The 20,816-nt window shown below is 44.4% G+C and overlaps 1 protein-coding gene across 2 annotated transcripts in view; it reads left to right on the top strand.

Moving 5' to 3' along the window:
- The window catches only part of LOC143806981 (solute carrier family 13 member 1-like), a 143,479-nt gene that overhangs the window by 90,604 nt on the left and 32,059 nt on the right, over window positions 1–20,816 (top strand). For both annotated transcript variants that reach the window (XM_077288093.1, XM_077288092.1), the window contains exon 10: window positions 334–432. In XM_077288093.1, coding sequence (XP_077144208.1) covers window positions 334–432 — 99 coding nt within the window. The remainder of the gene's footprint in view (window positions 1–333; window positions 433–20,816) is intronic.

Here is a 20,816-nt window from a genome sequence, read left to right as displayed (position 1 = left end):
TCTGATCAATTTAAACAGCGTTTTGGAAGTGATGAGCTTTTTTTACTCTCAGATTTGTTCTTTTCCACTAAATTTCCATTGCATTTTAAGGGTCACAATATTGCCATAATCCATTCAGTGAAGAATAAACGGAAATATGATGGACTCGCTTATTTTCCTAGTGAATCAGAATAACAGATTGGTCAAATGGATCATTATTGCCCTGTCATATCCTCCATTAAGGCTGTAAAATGACTTGACATGATGAAAGTGTGGACAGATGCTTACATGACCCTGAGCAGAAAATATATGTATATATAATATATTTCAATCCATCGCACATTTATATTGCAGCCTAAAAGAAATGCAGTGCTGGCGAAAATCCAAGTCTCCAAGTGATGAGGATTCGAGAAATATATTGAGACAAGAATATGAAAAACTGGGCCCCCTCAGGTATTTTTTTTCTTTAATAACAAGTACTATCACTGTCAGTCATGTCGGTCTTCCTCCCATATCAGCCTCCCTCCCGTCTCGGTCTCCCTCCCATATCAGTCTCCCTCCCGTCTCGGTCTCCCTCCCGTCTCGGTCTCCCTCCCGTCTCGGTCTCCCACCGGTCTCGGTCTCCCACCGGTCTCGGTCTCCCTCCCGTCTCGGTCTCCCTCCCGTCTCGGTCTCCCTCCCGTCTCGGTCTCCCACCCGTCTCGGTCTCCCACCCGTCTCGGTCTCCCACCCGTCTCGGTCTCCCACCCGTCTCGGTCTCCCTCCCGTCTCGGTCTCCCTCCCGTCTCGGTCTCCCTCCCGTCTCGGTCTCCCTCCCGTCTCGGTCTCCCTCCCGTCTCGGTCTCCTGTTAAGAACTGGTGGTTTAGGAGCAACATGGGACGTGCTCTGGAGGAGGTGGTACCTGTACTGACCGCAGTTCCTGAGCTTAACACAACACTAGAAGTAGCCCTGGGATGTTCCTGTCACTCCCTAGACACCTCGTCACAGCCGGAGGACTAACTACCCCTAAAGATAGAAACTGGAAAGCTATCTTGCCTCAGAGAAAATTCCCAAAGGACAGACAGCCCCCCACAAATATTGACTGTGAGTGGAGAGGGAAATGACATACACAGAATGAAACCAGGATGTAGCAAAAGGAGGCCACTCTAGCTAGATAGATAGAACAGGACAGAATACTGTGCGGTCAGTATTAAAAAACTAGAAAAATCCACCACAGAGTTTACAAAAATCTCCACACCTGACTAAAGGTGTGGAGGGTAAATCTGCTTCCCAGAGCTTCCAGCTTAACTGAATAAATCCATACTGACAAGCTGGACTAGAAAAAACATAGAAAGTGCTGAACGATTAAGTCCACAAAAAGTGGACTGCAAAAGAACAAAGCAAGGACTTATCTTTGCTGAACTGGACAGAATATCAGGGAAATCCAAGAGAGATGTGAATCCAACCAGGAACCACTGACAACTGGCACTGGCTGAAGGATAGAGCCAGGATAAATAGCCGAGCCAGAAAGAAGATCAGTGGAAGCAGCTGCTGACTACTAAATCCAAGGAGCATCAGTTCCACTTAAAACTACCGGAGGGAGCCCAAGAGCAGAACTCACAAAAGTGCCACTTACAACCACCGGAGGGAGCCCAAGAGCGGAATTCACAACAGTCTCCGTCCCATCTCAGGGTCTCCCTCCCGTCTCTGTCTCCATCCCGTCGATATCGCTATCCAGGACGCTGCAACGTCACGGATCGCTATCGTTATTGTTGCAAAATCGGTTAGTGTGAAGGTACCTTTAGGCCAGTGGACAATAGACTCGTGACCTCATCTCACACACCTGGGGCTGGACACACCTCTTTTGGCTGGTCACATAAAAGGCACAAGACACATGTGCTCTCTCTCTCTTGCTGTGGCTGCATTGCCTGGAATCACCATGGATGGTGGATAAGTATACTCTGTATCCCCTTTTCTTACTAGGCCCTGTAACCTCTTATTCCTTAGGGGTCAGTAAGCTATAGATTGGGAGGGCTGATATTGCATATGTGATTTGGGTAATCGGGCTGTTAATTGTGGTTTTTATATTGTGGTATAGTTGTGATATTACTGGATATTGTGGATTATTACTGTGTGATATTGTTATATTACTGCATACTGTAGTGATATTACTGTATTAGAGTTGTAGTATCTGTATATGTGCATATACAGTGGGGCAAAAAAGTATTTAGTCAGTCAGCAATAGTGCAAGTTCCACCACTTAAAAAGATGAGAGGCGTCTGTAATTTACATCATAGGTAGACCTCAACTATGGGAGACAAACTGAGAAACAAAAATCCAGAAAATCACATTGTCTGTTTTTTTATCATTTTATTTGCATATTATGGTGGAAAATAAGTATTTGGTCAGAAACAAAATTTCATCTCAATACTTTGTAATATATCCTTTGTTGGCAATGACAGAGGTCAAACGTTTTCTGTAAGTCTTCACAAGGTTGCCACACACTGTTGTTGGTATGTTGGCCCATTCCTCCATGCAGATCTCCTCTAGAGCAGTGATGTTTTTGGCTTTTCGCTTGGCAACACGGACTTTCAACTCCCTCCAAAGGTTTTCTATAGGGTTGAGATCTGGAGACTGGCTAGGCCACTCCAGGACCTTGAAATGCTTCTTACGAAGCCACTCCTTCGTTGCCCTGGCGGTGTGCTTTGGATCATTGTCATGTTGAAAGACCCAGCCACGTTTCATCTTCAATGCCCTTGCTGATGGAAGGAGGTTTGCACTCAAAATCTCGCGATACATGGCCCCATTCATTCTTTCATGTACCCGGATCAGTCGTCCTGGCCCCTTTGCAGAGAAACAGCCCCAAAGCATGATGTTTCCACCACCATGCTTTACAGTAGGTATGGTGTTTGATGGATGCAACTCAGTATTCTTTTTCCTCCAAACACGACAAGTTGTGTTTCTACCAAACAGTTCCAGTTTGGTTTCATCAGACCATAGGACATTCTCCCAAAACTCCTCTGGATCATCCAAATGCTCTCTAGCAAACTTCAGACGGGCCCAGACATGTACTGGCTTAAGCAGTGGGACACGTCTGGCACTGCAGGATCTGAGTCCATGGTGGCGTAGTGTGTTACTTATGGTAGGCCTTGTTACATTGGTCCCAGCTCTCTGCAGTTCATTCACTAGGTCCCCCCGCATGGTTCTGGGATTTTTGCTCACCGTTCTTGTGATCATTCTGACCCCACGGGGTGGGATTTTGCGTGGAGCCCCAGATCGAGGGAGATTATCAGTGGTCTTGAATGTCTTCCATTTTCTAATTATTGCTCCCACTGTTGATTTCTTCACTCCAAGCTGGTTGGCTATTGCAGATTCAGTCTTCCCTGCCTGGTGCAGGGCTACAATTTTGTTTCTGGTGTCCTTTGACAGCTCTTTGGTCTTCACCATAGTGGGATTGGAGTCAGACTGTTTGAGGGTGTGCACAGGTGTCTTTTTATACTGATAACAAGTTTAAACAGGTGCCATTACTACAGGTAATGAGTGGAGGAAAGAGGAGACTCTTAAAGAAGAAGTTACAGGTCTGTGAGAGCCAGAAATCTTGATTGTTTGTTTCTGACCAAATACTTATTTTCCACCATAATATGCAAATAAAATGATAAAAAAACAGACAATGTGATTTTCTGGATTTTTGTTTCTCAGTTTGTCTCCCATAGTTGAGGTCTACCTATGATGTAAATTACAGACGCCTCTCATCTTTTTAAGTGGTGGAACTTGCACTATTGCTGACTGACTAAATACTTTTTTGCCCCACTGTATGTATATATATATTTATAGTCACCAGCTTGAGTATAAATATATATGTATGATATATACTGCAGACTTGTGTGTGTGTAATAAATATCCTTTATTGATACACGGTTTTGTCTCAGTTAGTGTATAGTATAAGGAATAGATAACATTGTGGTATTATTAAGTGGATATTAATTATTAATAACCAAGTTCGGCGTTAATAGTTAATATCGGACCTCAATTAGAGGTGTAAGGAGGTTTCCCCCCTTTAGTAAGTTGAGGTGGGAGTACCCCATCCTTTTTACAATGGCGAGCTACAGGCCCACTGTTTAGATTTTTGTTTTTCATGTTTTGTTTAGCTGTGTGAATTTCTGGTCATCGTCTGTGAACTGATCAGGCCGGAGGGACGTGGACAGATTACATTGATACAGGGTGAGTGCCCTGTTGTGTAATTCTGTGTGTTCAGAGCGCTGATAGTTCAGACGGGTGACGCAGATTTTCAATATAAGCTATACACGGAACAAAATCAATTAACAGAGAACCAAGTCTTCTGATTTTTAACGTTTTTCTTGTTCCTTTGCTTGAGTATAATCTATTTTGGGGTGATCTTTGCCAGTACATTGTTCAAAAGAGTCATAGTCGTTCTCAAGGTAAAGTCCAGGTGGTCAGGAAAAGGTGTTCCATAGTTAAAAGGACCTTTTCAAGCAGCAGAGAAGGGACAAGGAGGACGACCAATATGGCTTCAGGAAGCGTGAGTATAGACTTATCGACCCTTAAAAGATTAGCAAAGCACAGTAAATTTAATCCAGTAACCCCCACTGTACCCAAATCTGCAGAATTGCTGTGGTCTGCCCTATTGGAACAAGCATGTGGGCATGACAGCATGTGCATACAGAAACTGTCGGTCTTGAATAAATCAAGTAAACGACTACAAATGTTAGCCAAACTGATCTGTGTGTATGAGGAATCCCTGTGTAATGCAGATTCCCCAAATTTCCACTGTCAGTGTTGTGAGACTAATGTGCAGAGAGTGTGTGCCTAAGGGCTCATTTCCACTTGCGAGGAAAACGGACGAGTGCAATCCGATAAAAAATCGGATTGCACTCGGACCAATGTTATTCAATAGGTGTCTTTTCATTTGCGATTTTTTTCTCAGCCGAAATCGGACTGAGAAAAAAATCGCAGCATGCTGCGATTTGCTGCGAGTCTCGGACGAGACTCGCCAATGCAAGTCAATGGGTGCGAGAAAAAAAACGCATGGAATACGGACCATCCGTATTCCGTCCGTTTTTTACGGATACATTACCATTCTGTGGCCTAGAACACTGTAAATGGTCCTGTAAATGACTGTATGAAAATAGTTGCAGAGAAAAAAAACGGATTGCATACGGATGTAAAACGGATGGTGCGATTAAAAATCGCATTGCACTGGCATTACACTCGCATGACAATCGCATACGCTACATCCCTTTTTTCGGTCCAGATTACGGACCAATTTGTCTCTCGCCAGTGGAAATGAGCCCTAACAGACACAACTGGCAGAGAACGATCAGTATAATGTGGACAGAGAAAAACAGATTGCCAGCCTTGAATCACAACTGCTGAAAATGAAAAATCATTGTGTTGATATGGAAGCACAGCTGATTCAGTCAGGGGCTGAGATCAGAGCTGTGAAGGAAATGGCCGCAGCTAGTGATGCCATTATTAGTCAGTGCAGTGTGGAGCGGGATACTAGTTCCCAACTGATTACTAGTCTGAAAAATATCATCAATGATTTTTCAAATGTGGTGCCGGCCTTCTCTTGATTTCTGAACACAAGGTCAGATCCCCGACCAATTATTCCCTGTGCAGGGCAAAAAGGGGGGAGTGAAGGGACAGGTGAGGGATCAAATATTTTATCAAATTTTGATCCAATAATAAAAAGTAATGACAGGTATGTGCTGCCCAAATTACAAAGAAAGTTCAAACGTGACATTGTTAAGAGTGCATCCTTAGTAATGGAAGAGTTTAAAAGTTCCAGACAGAGGGAAGTATGTTCTGCCCGGGCCCCTAAATCAGGCATGGCATGTGTTAGATGTTATGCCTGTGCTGGCTCCGGCCATATTGCCAGGTGCTGCAAATGGCTGGGTACAATGAAGGAGAGGAAATATTATTCTGTGAAATGTTTTAAATGTGGTCACTTTGGACATATTGCAAGGAACTGTTACTGCACAAGTAATTGTGAGGGGCCTAGCAATATTGTCAAGGAGCACAGGCATTTTCACAGACATAATGGTATTTTCTCTCGGTCTGTGCCCAGCCATGGGCAAACTCCTCAAAATGGCCATTTACAACCAGGGAGGCTAGTGAGGCCTTGATGTAAACTCAGATTATAAGGGTACTGTCACACATTGAAATTTCCATCGCTGCGACGGCACGATTCGTGACGTCGCAGCGATCGTATGGTTATCGCTCCAGCGTCGTAGACTGCGGTCACACGTTGCAATCACGGCGCTGGAGCGATGCCGAGGTCCCCGGGTAACCAGGGTAAACATCGGGTAACTAAGCGCAGGGCCGCGCTTAGTAACCCGATGTTTACCCTGGTTACAAGCGTAAACGTAAAAAAACAAACCGTACATACTCACCCGTCGGTGTCCTTCAGGTCCCTTGCCGTCTGCTTCCTGCTCTGAGTGCAGCCGTACACTGAGAGCAGAGCGCAGCACCGCTGTGATCTGCTCTCACTTTCCGGCCGGCACTCAGAGCAGGAAGCAGACGGCAAGGGACCTGAAGGACACCGACGGGTGAGTATGTACGGTTTGTTTTTTTACGTTTACGCTTGTAACCAGGGTAAACATCGGGTTACTAAGCGCGGCCCTGCGCTTAGTTACCCGATGTTTACCCTGGTTACAAGCGAAGACATCGCTGGATCGCTGTCACACACAACGATCCAGCGATGTCAGCGGGTGATCAAGCGACGAAAGAAAGTTCCATACGATCTGCTACGACGTACGATTCTCAGCAGGGTGTCTGATCGCAGTAGCGTGTCAGACACAGCGATATCGTAACGATATCGCTAGAACGTCACGAATCGTAACGTCGTAGCGATGGAAATTTCAATGTGTGACAGTACCCTAAGAGTTTCTATCTGGTCTCTGGTCTTTCTGATTGTTTGTTTTGTTTTAGTTCCTTTTATTCTTCTTCTATTTGCTAAGTTTGCTCTTTTGTCATTGAAATGTATTGTTAGACCAGTGAGGTTTAGACAGGAGGCAGAAGGGCCTTATCTGAGGTGCAATGTGATTGCAATGTTAATAGGATTTCTTAGTTGTTGGTTTTTTGCTGTTTTCTATCAGACCCCCTGTGAAGTAAATGAGGTTATTTACTGGTACTTGTGTTTTTAGCTCCAGTTTTCCATAGAATTCATAATAAGAGTAACACAGATCGCAGGATAATAGTCACATCCATGGATGCTCTGATTTTGTTGCTTGAACTAATATAGGTAGGGAGGTGTGTGTTCACCTAAGCTTTGAAGTTCAGCTGTAAAACTGACTTAGTTTGTTTGTTTTCCTGTGCATCTTAGATTAGATAAAGGGTGTTGTTAGGGTACCGTCACACAGTGCAATTTTGATCGCTACGACGGTACGATTCGTGACGTTCTAGCGATATCGTTACGATATCGCAGTGTCTGACACGCAGCAGCGATCAGGGACCCTGCTGAGAATCGTACGTCGTAGCAGATCGTTTGAAACTTTCTTTCGTCGCTGGATCTCCCGCTGTCATCGCTGGATCGTTGTGTGTGACAGCGATCCAGCGATGCGTTCGCTGGTAACCAGGGTAAACATCGGGTTACTAAGCGCAGGGCCGCGCTTAGTAACCCGATGTTTACCGTGGTTACCAGCGTAAAAGTAAAAAAAAAAAAACCGTACATACTCACCATCTGATGTCCGTCAGGTCCCTTGCAGTCCGCTTCCCGCTCTGACTGTCTGCCGGCCGGAAAGTGAGAGCAGATCACAGCGGTGACGTCACTGCTGCACTCTGCTCTCACTGTACGGCGGCACTCAGTCAGAGCAGGAAGCAGACGGCCAGGGACCTGACGGACATCAGATGGTGAGTATGTACGGTTTGTTTTTTTTTACTTTTACGCTGGTAACCACGGTAAACATCGGGTTACTAAGCGCGGCCCTGCGCTTAGTAACCCGATGTTTACCCTGGTTACCCGGGGACTTCGGCATCGCTCCAGCGCCGTGATTGCAAAGTGTGACCGCAGTCTACGACGCTGGAGCGATAATCATACGACGCTGCGACGTCACGGATCGTGCCGTCGTAGCGATTAAAATGGTACTGTGTGACGGTACCCTTACATGAGCTAAGATAGGCGAGTAAGCATGGACAGATAACGGAGGTACATGATGGAGTGTCATGTTATACTGTGTGCTGACCTTGAAGTTTGGACAGACTACATGGTTTTGTTTTAGGGTACCGTCTCACTATACGATTTACCAACGATCACGACCTGCGATACGACCTGGCCGTGATCGTTGGTAAGTCGTTGTGTGGTCGCTGGGGAGCTGTCACACAGACAGCTCTCCAGCGACCAACGATGCCGAGGTTCGCTGATAACCAGGGTAAACATCGGGTTACTAAGCGCAGGTCCCTTGCCGTCTGCTTCCCGCTGACTGAGTGCCGCCGTAAAGTGAAAGCAGATCACAGCGGCGACGTCACCGCTGTGATCTGCTCTCACTTTCCGGCCGGCAGACAGTCAGAGCGGGAAGCAGACGGCAAGGGACCTGACGGACATCAGATGGTGAGTATGTACGGTTTGTTTTTTTTTACTTTTACGCTGGTAACCTGCGGCCCTGCGCTTAGTAACCCGATGTTTACCCTGGTTACAAGCGAACGCATCGCTGGATCGCTGTCACACACAACGATCCAGCGATGACAGCGGGAGATCCAGCGACGAAAGAAAGTTTCAAACGATCTGCTACGACGTACGATTCTCAGCAGGGTCCCTGATCGCAGTAGCGTGTCAGACACTGCGAGATCGTAACGATATCGCTAGAACATCACGAATCGTGCCGTCGTAGCGATGAAAATGACACTGTGTGACGGTACCCTTAGACCTGATGCAGGATACAACTAGAGTCCGTGTACCTTAGCTTAACGTTTAGTTTTCCTAGGGTGTTAAGTAGCTGCGAGGGTTGTATGTTTCTCTTTTGAATTGTGGTAACTGGTAGGGGTGTCTGTATAGAAAACAGAAGCAATTGACTAGGAAAAGAAAATTGCATTCATTTTGTGGGGTTCAGGAGAGTTGAGGCATTAGCTAATTACTGGGCAGCTGAAGAAAGGTCAACAGGGGGAGTTCACCCTGAAGTAAAAGTATAAAGAATGAGTGAGTTTGGGGGGACAGGGAAGCATCAAATAAGGATGTTTATTAACTCCACTGGGAGATCTCCCAGAGCGTATTGTTCCTATTGTCCCATTTTAGGTATCTACAGTATGTAGAAGAGCACCTATCACTCCAGAGAAGAAGTATTGACCTTTGCCCAGATGCCCCTGAGAGACTCCAGAACACCCCTCTTACGTTTGGTGCCAAGCTAAAACATCTCCTCTCAGATTTCAGCCATGAGGAGGAGACTGTAATAAAATCCAACGCCACTTCGTCCTGTCATTTTCCTTCTGGTCATTATTTTATATATATTGGACTGTTATTATCTGCAGGAGAACCAAAAGATGGACACCCAACTGCACGGAAGTCAGGGGGTTAAGGACATAAGAAAAATCCAGTCCTTTACCCGAATCCAATATATATTGTATATAAATAATGATGTTATGTTCATTGTTGTGTTACTGTGTAGTAATTCCATATGTGTGCATATAGACACTTTAGGTGTAGGTGCAGGACTACCTGTACATGGACATACTCAGCAAGTGTGTTCATGTGAAGGTGTCCATGCATTTACAGCCAGTAGATAACTCCAACTGTACGTGGATCAATGATCTGCATGTGCATTATGGATCAGTAGCAGCCATGCTATTTTAGCTTAAGTCTCTATATGCATTATGGAATTGTAATATATGTGTTTTGTGTGAATGGGGAAAAAGAGTGAGGTTCTCTAGGGACAGGTCCCCACAGCTTCTAAGTTATTTGCCATTTTAACCCTAGCAATGGTGAAGTTCGTAAGGGATGGATTGAATGTCGGTTAGATTTAGACGGTGTTCTTCCCGCAGTCTACTTAGGTACTGTGACATCACTCCCTACTCCAGAAATTCTGACCTGCCTAGTAAAGATCTGTGTATCTGTGCATGGAGGAACCTCATCAACGATCTTCACTCAAGATTACAGAAGAGCCTGATGGAAGTCTTGTCTGATGCATGTCTGATGAAAGTCGTTTCAACTGCCTGAGTCCAGTCGTTTCCAGTGCCTGAGTCCACGAGGCCAAAAAAAAAACCTGTGACATCCAGCAGTCTCATCTGGCCAGACATACTCAAAACCCTGCTGAATCAAGCTATAGGAGAGAGACGTGAAGTCTGGCAGGGTGGCGGGTGCACACAGAATGATGTTGACTGACTTATGGACTGTGAGGGTGAAGCCGTTCCAGAGCCTAACTGGTCACAACTGGAGAAAGATGACATTGGGATAGGCTGACACCTGAAGCCCAGTAACGACATGACCACAGAGAAAAGACATAAGAAAAAGACTTTGATAACAAAAGACTTTGATTAAAATCCAAGAAAGAAGAAGGTGTACTCTGTGGATGGAGATGTGGGTTACGGTGAACGGCAGGGAAGAGCTGATGGCCTTGTGGATGATGTCTAGGTACCTAAGTGCAGAATTATACTTCATTCCATCCTGAATTGTCACAATTTATATTTGGGGTTAAATATGCAAATAAATCCCAGCACAACACTTCCCTCAAATGTCATTGTCGTGTTCTCGACAACAGGGGGAATGTAAAAGGAAGGGAAATGCCCCAAAATGTATATCTTTACATAGAGATATGTTTAGTGCATGTTTTGGGTATATCCCCCACATGTATACCACATGGAGCAAAGCCCCCCCCCAGGCTGCTGTATAACAAAGCTTATCAGGTTTCATTTAGACTTAGGCCAGTGGACAATAGACTCGTGACCTCACCTCACACACCTGGGGCTGGACACACCTCTTTTGGCGGGACACATAAAAGGCACAAGACACATGTGCTCTCTCTCTCTTGCTGTGGCTGCATTGCCTGGAATCACCATGGATGGTGGATAAGTATACTCTGTATCCCCTTTTCTTACTAGGCCCTGTAACCTCTTATTCCTTAGGGTCAGTAAGCTATAGATTGGGAGGGCTGATATTGCATGTGTGATTTGGGTAATCGGGCTGTTAATTGTGGTTTTTATATTGTGGTATAGTTGTGATATTACTGGATATTGTGGATTATTACTGTGTGATATTGTTATATTACTGCATACTGTAGTGATATTACTGTATTAGAGTTGTAGTATCTGTATATGTGCATATATATATATATATATATATATATATATATATATATATATATATATATATGTATATATATATATATATTTATAGTCACCAGCTTGAGTATAAATATATATGTATGATATATACTGCAGACTTGTGTGTGTGTGTAATAAATATCCTTTATTGATACACGGTTTTGTCTCAGTTAGTGTATAGTATAAGGAATAGATAACATTGTGGTATTATTAAGTGGATATTAATTATTAATAGCCAAGTTCGGCGTTAATGGTTAATATCGGACCTCAATTAGAGGTGTAAGGAGGTTTCCCCCCTTTAGTAAGTTGAGGTGGGAGTACCCCATCCTTTTACAATATATATATATATACACTCACCGGCCACTTTATTAGGTACACCTGTCCAACTTCTTGTTAACACTTAATTTCTAATCAGCCAATCACATGGCAGCAACTCAGTGCATTTAGGCATGTAGACATGGTCAAGACAATCTCCTGCAGTTCAAACCGAGCATCAGTATGGGGAAGAAAGGTGATTTGAGTGCCTTTGAACGTGGCATGGTTGTTGGTGCCAGAAGGGCTGGTCTGAGTATTTCAGAAACTGCTGATCTACTGGGATTTTCACGCACAACCATCTCTAGGGTTTACAGAGAATGGTCCGAAAAAGAAAAAAAATCCAGTGAGCGGCAGTTCTGTGGGCGGAAATGCCTTGTTGATGCCAGAGGTCAGAGGAGAATGGGCAGACTGGTTCGAGCTGATAGAAAGGCAACAGGGACTCAAATCGCCACCCGTTACAACCAAGGTAGGCCTAAGAGCATCTCTGAACGCACAGTGCGTCGAACTTTGAGGCAGATGGGCTACAGCAGCAGAAGACCACACCGGGTACCACTCCTTTCAGCTAAGAACAGGAAACTGAGGCTACAATTTGTACAAGCTCATCGAAATTGGACAGTAGAAGATTGGAAAAACGTTGCTTGGTCTGATGAGTCTCGATTTCTGCTGCGACATTCGGATGGTAGGGTCAGAATTTGGCGTAAACAACATGAAAGCATGGATCCATCCTGCCTTGTATGGAGCATCTTTGGGATGTGCAGCCGACAAATCTGCGGCAACTGTGTGATGCCATCATGTCAATATGGACCAAAATCTCTGAGGAATGCTTCCAGCACCTTGTTGAATCTATGCCACGAAGAATTGAGGCAGTTCTGAAGGCAAAAGGGGGTCCAACCCGTTACTAGCATGGTGTACCTAATAAAGTGGCCGGTGAGTGTATGTATATATATATATATATTCATTTTTATTTTTTTATTTTTTTGAATGCTTCTTTTACTAGCCAAGATATTTAATCCTCATTTTTAGTTGCTTCTCTGTTTATGTATTTGTAGTTGTTGCATTATGGAGAATCGCAGTATAAGAAATGACGTCTAATGTTACATGTATATTGGAGCATTTGCTGTCATATAACTAGTTGCATAAGAGGGAATAATGGTGTGCACTCAAGTCAAAATCAAGGAGGTGCTGGTAAAACGAACTATGTGGTCCAAATAGTCATGTACCAAAAATTACTGCACACTCATATAACTAGTTGCAGCGCTTCATCAGCGACCATCCTGAGTGGGTCCTATTTGCAGCACTGAAAGTGCATGTTCCTTGGATAGTTTTTAACATGTACTTGTTTTAAGTTACATGTTCCTCACATATCTTTCCTAATGTTTTAATAGGCCTAGTTTTTCCGATACAAATCTCCCGCTTAGGCAAACAATCACATGATATAACTCTGTCTGCTTTCAACCACCACTAGAGGGAGCTTCCTGCAAACTGTGTAAATAATTGCATGCAAATTGCATAATAAAGTTTGTTAGAAATTGTCCTGGTTTTGTGGCAAGTACAGGGGAAGCGCACAAAAACCATGTGTTTTACCTATAAAAAATACATACAATGAGATACGGCCTTCCCAAAACCCTGTCTGATGACAAATGCACACTTAGCAGGATGCAGCAGGCCTCCACTGATAAAGGCTAGGAGCGGCACAGGTGCAAACTACTTGATAAAAACAACCACCCCCACCCTCCAAACATTGCAGGGATTGGCTGCCTAGTAGAAAAAATGCACATTGATATAACTCACATAGGACGCCAGTCACACTGATAAGTGTGGTGCACAGTGTCTGGTATGCAACCTATTAATGACGCCCCTTGTATTAACAGGCGGGCTGCCCAGCACTATAATATGCAGCACACAGTGACAAATGCCCCAGAAAAACCTAACCAACATAAAGAGGCCTGGCCACCTATACCTGCTTCAAAACGCAGCAATTTTCGGTTATGTTTTTGCGGTTGTCCCCTATAATATTCGGCATCATAGCACTCTACCACCCCAAAGCTGAACATTAGTATTTAGAGCTCTGTGTCACCAGCAGCGCTGCGGTCTGTATAAAGATGCATTAAGAACCTATTTAAAACAGAATTTTAGACCTATTAGGATAGAAAAACAAAACAAGATGATGTTCAATGGTGGCCAGTTTACTTTTAAGGAACAGTAGTTAGCCTAAAGGTACCGTCACACTAGGCGATATCGCCAGCAATCCGTGACGTTGCAGCGACCTGGATGGCGATATCGCTGTATTTGACACGCAGCAGCGATCTGGATCCCGCTGTGAAATTGCTGGTCGCTGCTAGAAGGTCTGCACATTATTTGGTCGCTAGGTCGCCGTGTATCGCCGTGTTTGACAGCAAAAGCGACGATACCAGCGATATTTTACACTGGTAACCAGGGTAAACATCGGGTTACTAAGCGCAGGGCCGCGCTTAGTAACCCGATGTTTACCCTGGTTACCAGCGTAAAAGTTAAAAAAACAAACAGTACATACTCACCTGCGCGTCCCCCAGCCTCTGCTTCCTGACACTAAAGCGCCGGCCCTAAACTGAAAGTGAAAGCAACAGCGGTGACGTCACCGCTCTGCTGTTAGGGCCGGAGCTCAGTCAGCGTCAGGATGCAGAGGCTGGGGGACGCGCAGGTGAGCATGTACTGTTTGTTTTTTTAACTTTTACGCTGGTAACCAGGGTAAACATCGGGTTACTAAGCGCGGCCCTGCGCTTAGCAACCCGATGTTTACCCTGGTTACCCGGGGACCTCGGCATCGCTGGTCGCTGGAGAGCGGTCTGTGTGACAGCTCTCCAGCGACCACACAGCGACGCTGCAGCGATCGGCATTGCTGTCGCTATCGCTGCAGCGTCGCTTAGTGTGACGGTACCTTAAGAGAGATGGAGATCTACTGTTCTAACTTGGGAGGGTTTTCAGACTATTGAGCTGTGTTGTCACAGGATTGTGGGACATTTGTGTGTAAGTCCTCACGGGTGCTACTGGGTCCAGTAACTCAAAAGTGGCGTGTTCGGATTTATGTCTTCTCTTTAGGCCCTCTATGCTTTTTAGAGAGACAACTTTATTCTGCAGAATTTGCTGAGATCAGGGTTCTCTGGGGGCCATATCATCACCTCCAGGACTTCTTGTTCTTCTTAATTTAGAAAATAGTTCTTAATGGCATTGGCTGAATGTTTGGGGTCGTTGTCCTGCTGGAGAATACATTTGGAATCAATCTGACTCTGCCTTGATATTGTATAATGAATAAGTATCTGCATGTATAGCTCAGCAATGAGGCCACCATTAATCTTGACCAAATTCCCAACTCCATTTTCTGAAATGCAGCCCTAAAGTTGAAAGGACCCTCCACCACAATTCACTGTTACATGCAGACACTCATTATTGTTCTGCTCTTCAGCACTTTGGGAATAAAATGCCTTTTGTTACAGTAAAATATTTCACATTTTGGCTTGTCAGTTCAAAGCACATGCTCATATTTTTTTGCACCTTAGTTCCCATGTTTTTGCGCATAAGCTGAATGGTTTTCCTTTGTTTCCATGTCGAGGGTATGGTTTGTGGTCTCAATTCTTCCATGATGACCACTTCTAGCAAGACATTCCCGAACAGTAGATGGGTGTAGATGGTCCCACTGGTTGCTGCCTGTTCTGAACTGCTGGCATTGCTGGGCATCTTCCGATTTTGTAGCAAGTAAGCATGATGTGTCTTTCATCTGCTGCACCAACTTTCTTTTGCCAACCACTATGTCTATGAACCTCATTGATTTTCATTTGTTAGTGTCCATGTTAGGGCTCACTCCCTCTTCTGATTAAATCAAACGAATGCAATCCGATTAAAAATCGGATTTCATTTGTACCAATTTAATCCTATGGTTCTGTTCTCAATGGCGTTTTTTTTTAATGCTCTGATCGCGATCTGACAGGAAAAGAACACAGCATGCCAAATTCTGATAGCTTGCACCCATGTAATTCTATAGGTGCGTGTGAACCATCGCACTGCACTCGGATATCACCCGAGTGCAGTGCAAATTCCCACCAACGCCGGCAGCAGAGGAGATGGAGAAATTAATTAAATTTCCACGTCTGCTCCACAGCTGTGCTGCGATTCTCTCATGAGAGCAGATCGGAACACAGAGCACTGACACTCTGCTACGCTCGCAACATTCCTGACAAATCTTTTTTTTTTTCCCATAAAAAGATTTTTTTAGCCCCCCAAATTTTATTTTCCAAGGGTGACGAGAAATTGGACCCCAAAAGTTGTTGTCCAATTTGTCCTGAGTACGTTGATAACCCATATGTTGGGGTAAACCCCTGTTTAGGTGAACGGGAGAGCTCGGAAGGGAAGGAGCACTGTTTTACTTTTTCAACGCAGAATTGGCTGGAATTGAGATCGGATGCCATGTCATGTTTGGGGAGCCCTTGATGTGCCTAAACAGTGGAATCCCCCCAATTCTAACTGAAACCCTAACCCAAACACACCCCTAATCCCAACCCTAACCATAACCCTAACTCCAACACACCCCTAACCCTAATCCCAACCATAACCGTAACCACACCCCTAACCCTAATCCCAACCGTAAATGTAATCCAAACCCTAACTTTAGCCCCAACCCTACCCCTAACTTTAGCCCAAACCCTAACTTTAGCCCTAACATTAACCCTAATGGGAAAATAGAAATAAATACATTTTTTAATTTTATTATGTTTCCCTAACTAAGGCTACTTTCACACTAGCGTTGTTGGCTGTACGTCGCAATGCGTCTAGGAGAAAAAAACGCATCCTGCAAAGTTGTCTGCAGGATGCGTTTTTCCCCATAGACTAACATTAGCGACGCATTGCGACGTATGGCCACATGTCGCAACCGTCGTGCGACGGTTGCGTCGTGTTTTGGCGGACCGTCGGCACAAAAAAAGTTACTTGTAACGTTTTTTTATGCGTCGAGTCCGCCATTTCAACCGCGCATGCGTGGCCGAAACTCCGCCCCCTTCTCCCCGGACCTTACAATGGGGCAGCGGAAGCGTCGTAAGACTGCTTCCGCTGCCCACAGTCGGGCATTTCTGCAGTCTTACGATGCTTCTGCTGCCCACATCAGGCATTTCTTTCACAACGCGCGTCGGCACGTCGGGCCGACGCATATTGTGAAAGCAGCCTAAGGCGGTGATAAAGGGGAGGTTTGATTTACTATTTATAGCCAGTTTTTATATTTGGCAGCTGTCACACACAAAAGACGCTTTTTATTGCAAAAAATTGTTTTTGCGTCACCACATTTTGAGATCTATAATTTTTCCATATTTTGGTCCACAGAGTCATGTGAGATCTTGTTTTTTTGCGGCACGAGTTGACGTTTTCATCGGTACTATTTTCGGGCACGTGACATTTTTTGATCACTTTATATTCCGATTTTTGTTAGGCAGAATGAACAAAAACCAGCAATTCATGAATTTCTTTTTTTTGGGGGGGTGGTTGTTCATACCGTGCCGCATTTGGTAAAATTGATAGAGCAGTGGGACAGTTTTATAGGTCGGTCAGTTACGGCCGCGGCGATACTAAATATGTGTACTTTTATTGTTCTGGTTTTTTTACATAAAGAAATGTATTTATTGGCAACATAAATATATATGTGTGTGTATGTATATATATATATATATATATATATATATATATATATATATATATATATATATATATATATACAGTGCCTACAAGTAGTAATCAACCCCCTGCAGATTTAGCAGGTTTACACATTTGGAATTAACTTGGCATTGTGACATTTGGACTGTAGATCAGCCTGGAAGTGTGAAATGCACTGCAGCAAAAAAGAATGTTATTTCTTTGTTTATTTTTTTTTTAAATTGGGAAAAGTTTTTTCAGAGGGTCATTTATTATTCAACCCCTCAACCCACCAGAATTCTGTTTGGTTCCCCTAAAGTATTAAGAAGTAGTTCAGGCACAAAGAACAATGAGCTTCACATGTTTGGATTAATTATCTCTTTTTCCAGCCTTTTCTGACTATTTAAGACCCTCCCCAAACTTGTGAACAGCACTCATACATGGTCAACATGGGAAAGACAAAGGAGCATTCCAAGGCCATCAGAGACAAGATCATGGAGGGTCACAAGGCTGGCAAGGGGTACAAAACCCTTTCCAAGGAGTTGGGCCTACCTGTCTCCACTGTTGGGAGCATCATCCGGAAGTGGAAGGCTTATGGAACTACTGTTAGCCTTCCACGGCCTGGACAGCCTTTGAAAGTTTCCTCCCGTGCCGAGGCCAGGCTTGTCTGAAGAGTCAAGGCTAACCCAAGGAAAACAAGGAAGGAGCTCCGGGAAGATCTCATGGCAGTGGGGACATTGGTTTCAGTCAATACCATAAGTAACGTACTCCACCGCAATGGTCTCCGTTCCAGACGAGCCCGTAAGGTACCTTTACTTTCAAAGCGTCATGTCAAGGCTCGTCTACAGTTTGCTCATGATCACTTGGAGGACTCTGAGACTGACTGGTTCAAGGTTCTCTGGTCTGATGAGACCAAGATCGAGATCTTTGGTGCCAACCACACACGTGACGTTTGGAGACTGGATGGCACTGCATACAACCCCAAGAATACCATCCCTACAGTCAAGCATGGTGGTGGCAGCATCATGCTGTGGGGCTGTTTCTCAGCTAAGGGGCCTGGCCATCTGGTCCGCATCCATGGTAAGATGGATAGCACGGCCTACCTGGAGATTTTGGCCAAGAACCTCCGCTCCTCCATCAAGGATCTTAAGATGGGTCATCATTTCATCTTCCAACAAGACAACGACCCAAAGCACACAGCCAAGAAAACCAAGGCCTGGTTCAAGAGGAAAAAAATCAAGTTGTTGCAGTGCCCTAGTCAGTCTCCTGACCTTAACCCAATTGAAAACTTGTGGAAGGAGCTCAAGATTAAAGTCCACATGAGACACCCAAAGAACCTAGATAACTTGGAGAAGATCTGCATGGAGGAGTGGGCCAAGATAACTCCAGAGACCTGTGCCGGCCTGATCAGGTCTTATAAAAGACGATTATTAGCTGGAATTGCAAACAAAGGTTATTCCACAAAATATTAAACCTAGGGGTTGAATAATAATTGACCCACACTTTTATGTTTAAAATTTATAAAAATTTAACTGAGCAACAAAACTTTTTGGTTTGTAAGATTTATGCATCTGTTAATAAATCCTGCTCTTATTTGAAGTTTGAAGGCTCTAACTTATTTGCATCTTATTAAACCTGCTAAATCTGCAGGGGGTTGAATACTACTTGTAGGCACTGTATATATACACTCACCGGCCACTTTATTAGGTACACCATGCTAGTAACGGGTTGGACCCCCTTTTGCCTTCAGAACTGCCTCAATTCTTCGTGGCATAGATTCAACAAGGTGCTGGAAGCATTCCTCAGAGATTTTGGTCCATATTGACATGATGGCATCACACAGTTGCCGCAGATTTGTCGGCTGCACATCCCAAAGATGCTCCATACAAGGCAGGATGGATCCATGCTTTCATGTTGTTTACGCCAAATTCTGACCCTACCATCCGAATGTCGCAGCAGAAATCGAGACTCATCAGACCAAGCAACGTTTTTCCAATCTTCTACTGTCCAATTTCGATGAGCTTGTACAAATTGTAGCCTCCGTTTCCTGTTCTTAGCTGAAAGGAGTGGTACCCGGTGTGGTCTTCTGCTGCTGTAGCCCATCTGCCTCAAAGTTCGACGCAATGTGCGTTCAGAGATGCTCTTAGGCCTACCTTGGTTGTAACGGGTGGCGATTTGAGTCACTGTTGCCTTTCTATCAGCTCGAACCAGTCTGCCCATTCTCCTCTGACCTCTGGCATCAACAAGGCATTTCCGCCCACAGAACTGCCGCTCACTGGATTTTTTTTCTTTTTCGGACCATTCTCTGTAAACCCTAGAGATGGTTGTGCGTGAAAATCCCAGTAGATCAGCAGTTTCTGAAATACTCAGACCAGCCCTTCTGGCACCAACAACCATGCCACGTTCAAAGGCACTCAAATCACCTTTCTTCCCCATACTGATGCTCGGTTTGAACTGCAGGAGATTGTCTTGACCATGTCTACATGCCTAAATGCACTGAGTTGCCGCCATGTGATTGGCTGATTAGAAATTAAGTGTTAACAAGAAGTTGGACAGGTGTACCTAATAAAGTGGCCGGTGAGTGTATATGTATGTATATTTTTTTTTCTTTAGGAATTTTTTTTTAATATTTTTACACAGTGTAATTTATTTATTTTTTTTACTTTGTCCCAGTGTGGGACATCACTGTATAGTGTCAGATCGCTGATCTGACACTTTGCAGGCACTTGCAAGCCACGTCCCTGAAGGACCCCGAAGGACCCCCGCGGCCATCTTGGATCCGGGGCCTGCAGGGAGGAGAATGGAGGATCACATCGCGTTGTTTTGAGGGTCTCAGGGAAGCACGCAGGGATCCCCCGCATAGAGAGATGCTTCCCTATGCCACCGGAATGCTGCGATCATGTTTGATCGCAGTGTTCCGGGGTTAATGTGCCGGGAGTGGTCCGTGACCGCTCCTGGCGCATAGTGCCAGATGTCAGCTGTGGTAATCAGCTGACACCTGGCCGCGCTCCCCTCGTGAGTGCGGCTGATCGCCTATGACATACTATCCCGTCCATGGGAATTAAGTTCCAGGTCACATGGATGGGATAGTACGTCCAATGGAAGAAAGGGGTTAATCCAGCAAATTTTGCATTCAAAAAGTCAAATGATTCTCCATGCGCCCAAACAGTAGCTTTCCTCCACATATGGGGTATCTGCATGCTCAGGAGAAATTACACAACAAATTCTGGGGTCTGTTTTTTCCTGTTACACTTGTCAAAGTAAAAAAAAAATTGGATCGGAATTCAATTTTTTGTGGGGAAAAAAAAAAGTTAAATATTTTTTTTCAAAAAATTCCTGTGAAGCACCTGAAGGAATAAACTTCTTGACTGTGGTTTTGAGCACCTTGAGGGTGCAGTTTGTAGAATGGTGTCACTTTCGAATATCTTCTATCATATAGATAGTGACTTCAAATATGATGTGGCCCCTAAAAAAAAAAAAAAAAAAAAAAAAAGGTTTTGTAAATTTTGCTGTGGTAAAATGAGAAATTTAAAATGAGCAACTTTTAACCCTTATAACGTCCTAGCAAAAGAAAAATGTTGATTCCAAAATTGTGCTGATGTAAAGTAGACATGTGAGA

This window comes from Ranitomeya variabilis, chromosome 2 (assembly GCF_051348905.1).
Source record: "Ranitomeya variabilis isolate aRanVar5 chromosome 2, aRanVar5.hap1, whole genome shotgun sequence".
NCBI classification, from domain to species: Eukaryota; Metazoa; Chordata; class Amphibia; order Anura; family Dendrobatidae; genus Ranitomeya; species Ranitomeya variabilis.
Note: the sequence above shows the minus strand (reverse complement) of the source record. Positions and strands in the feature narration are given on the sequence as shown.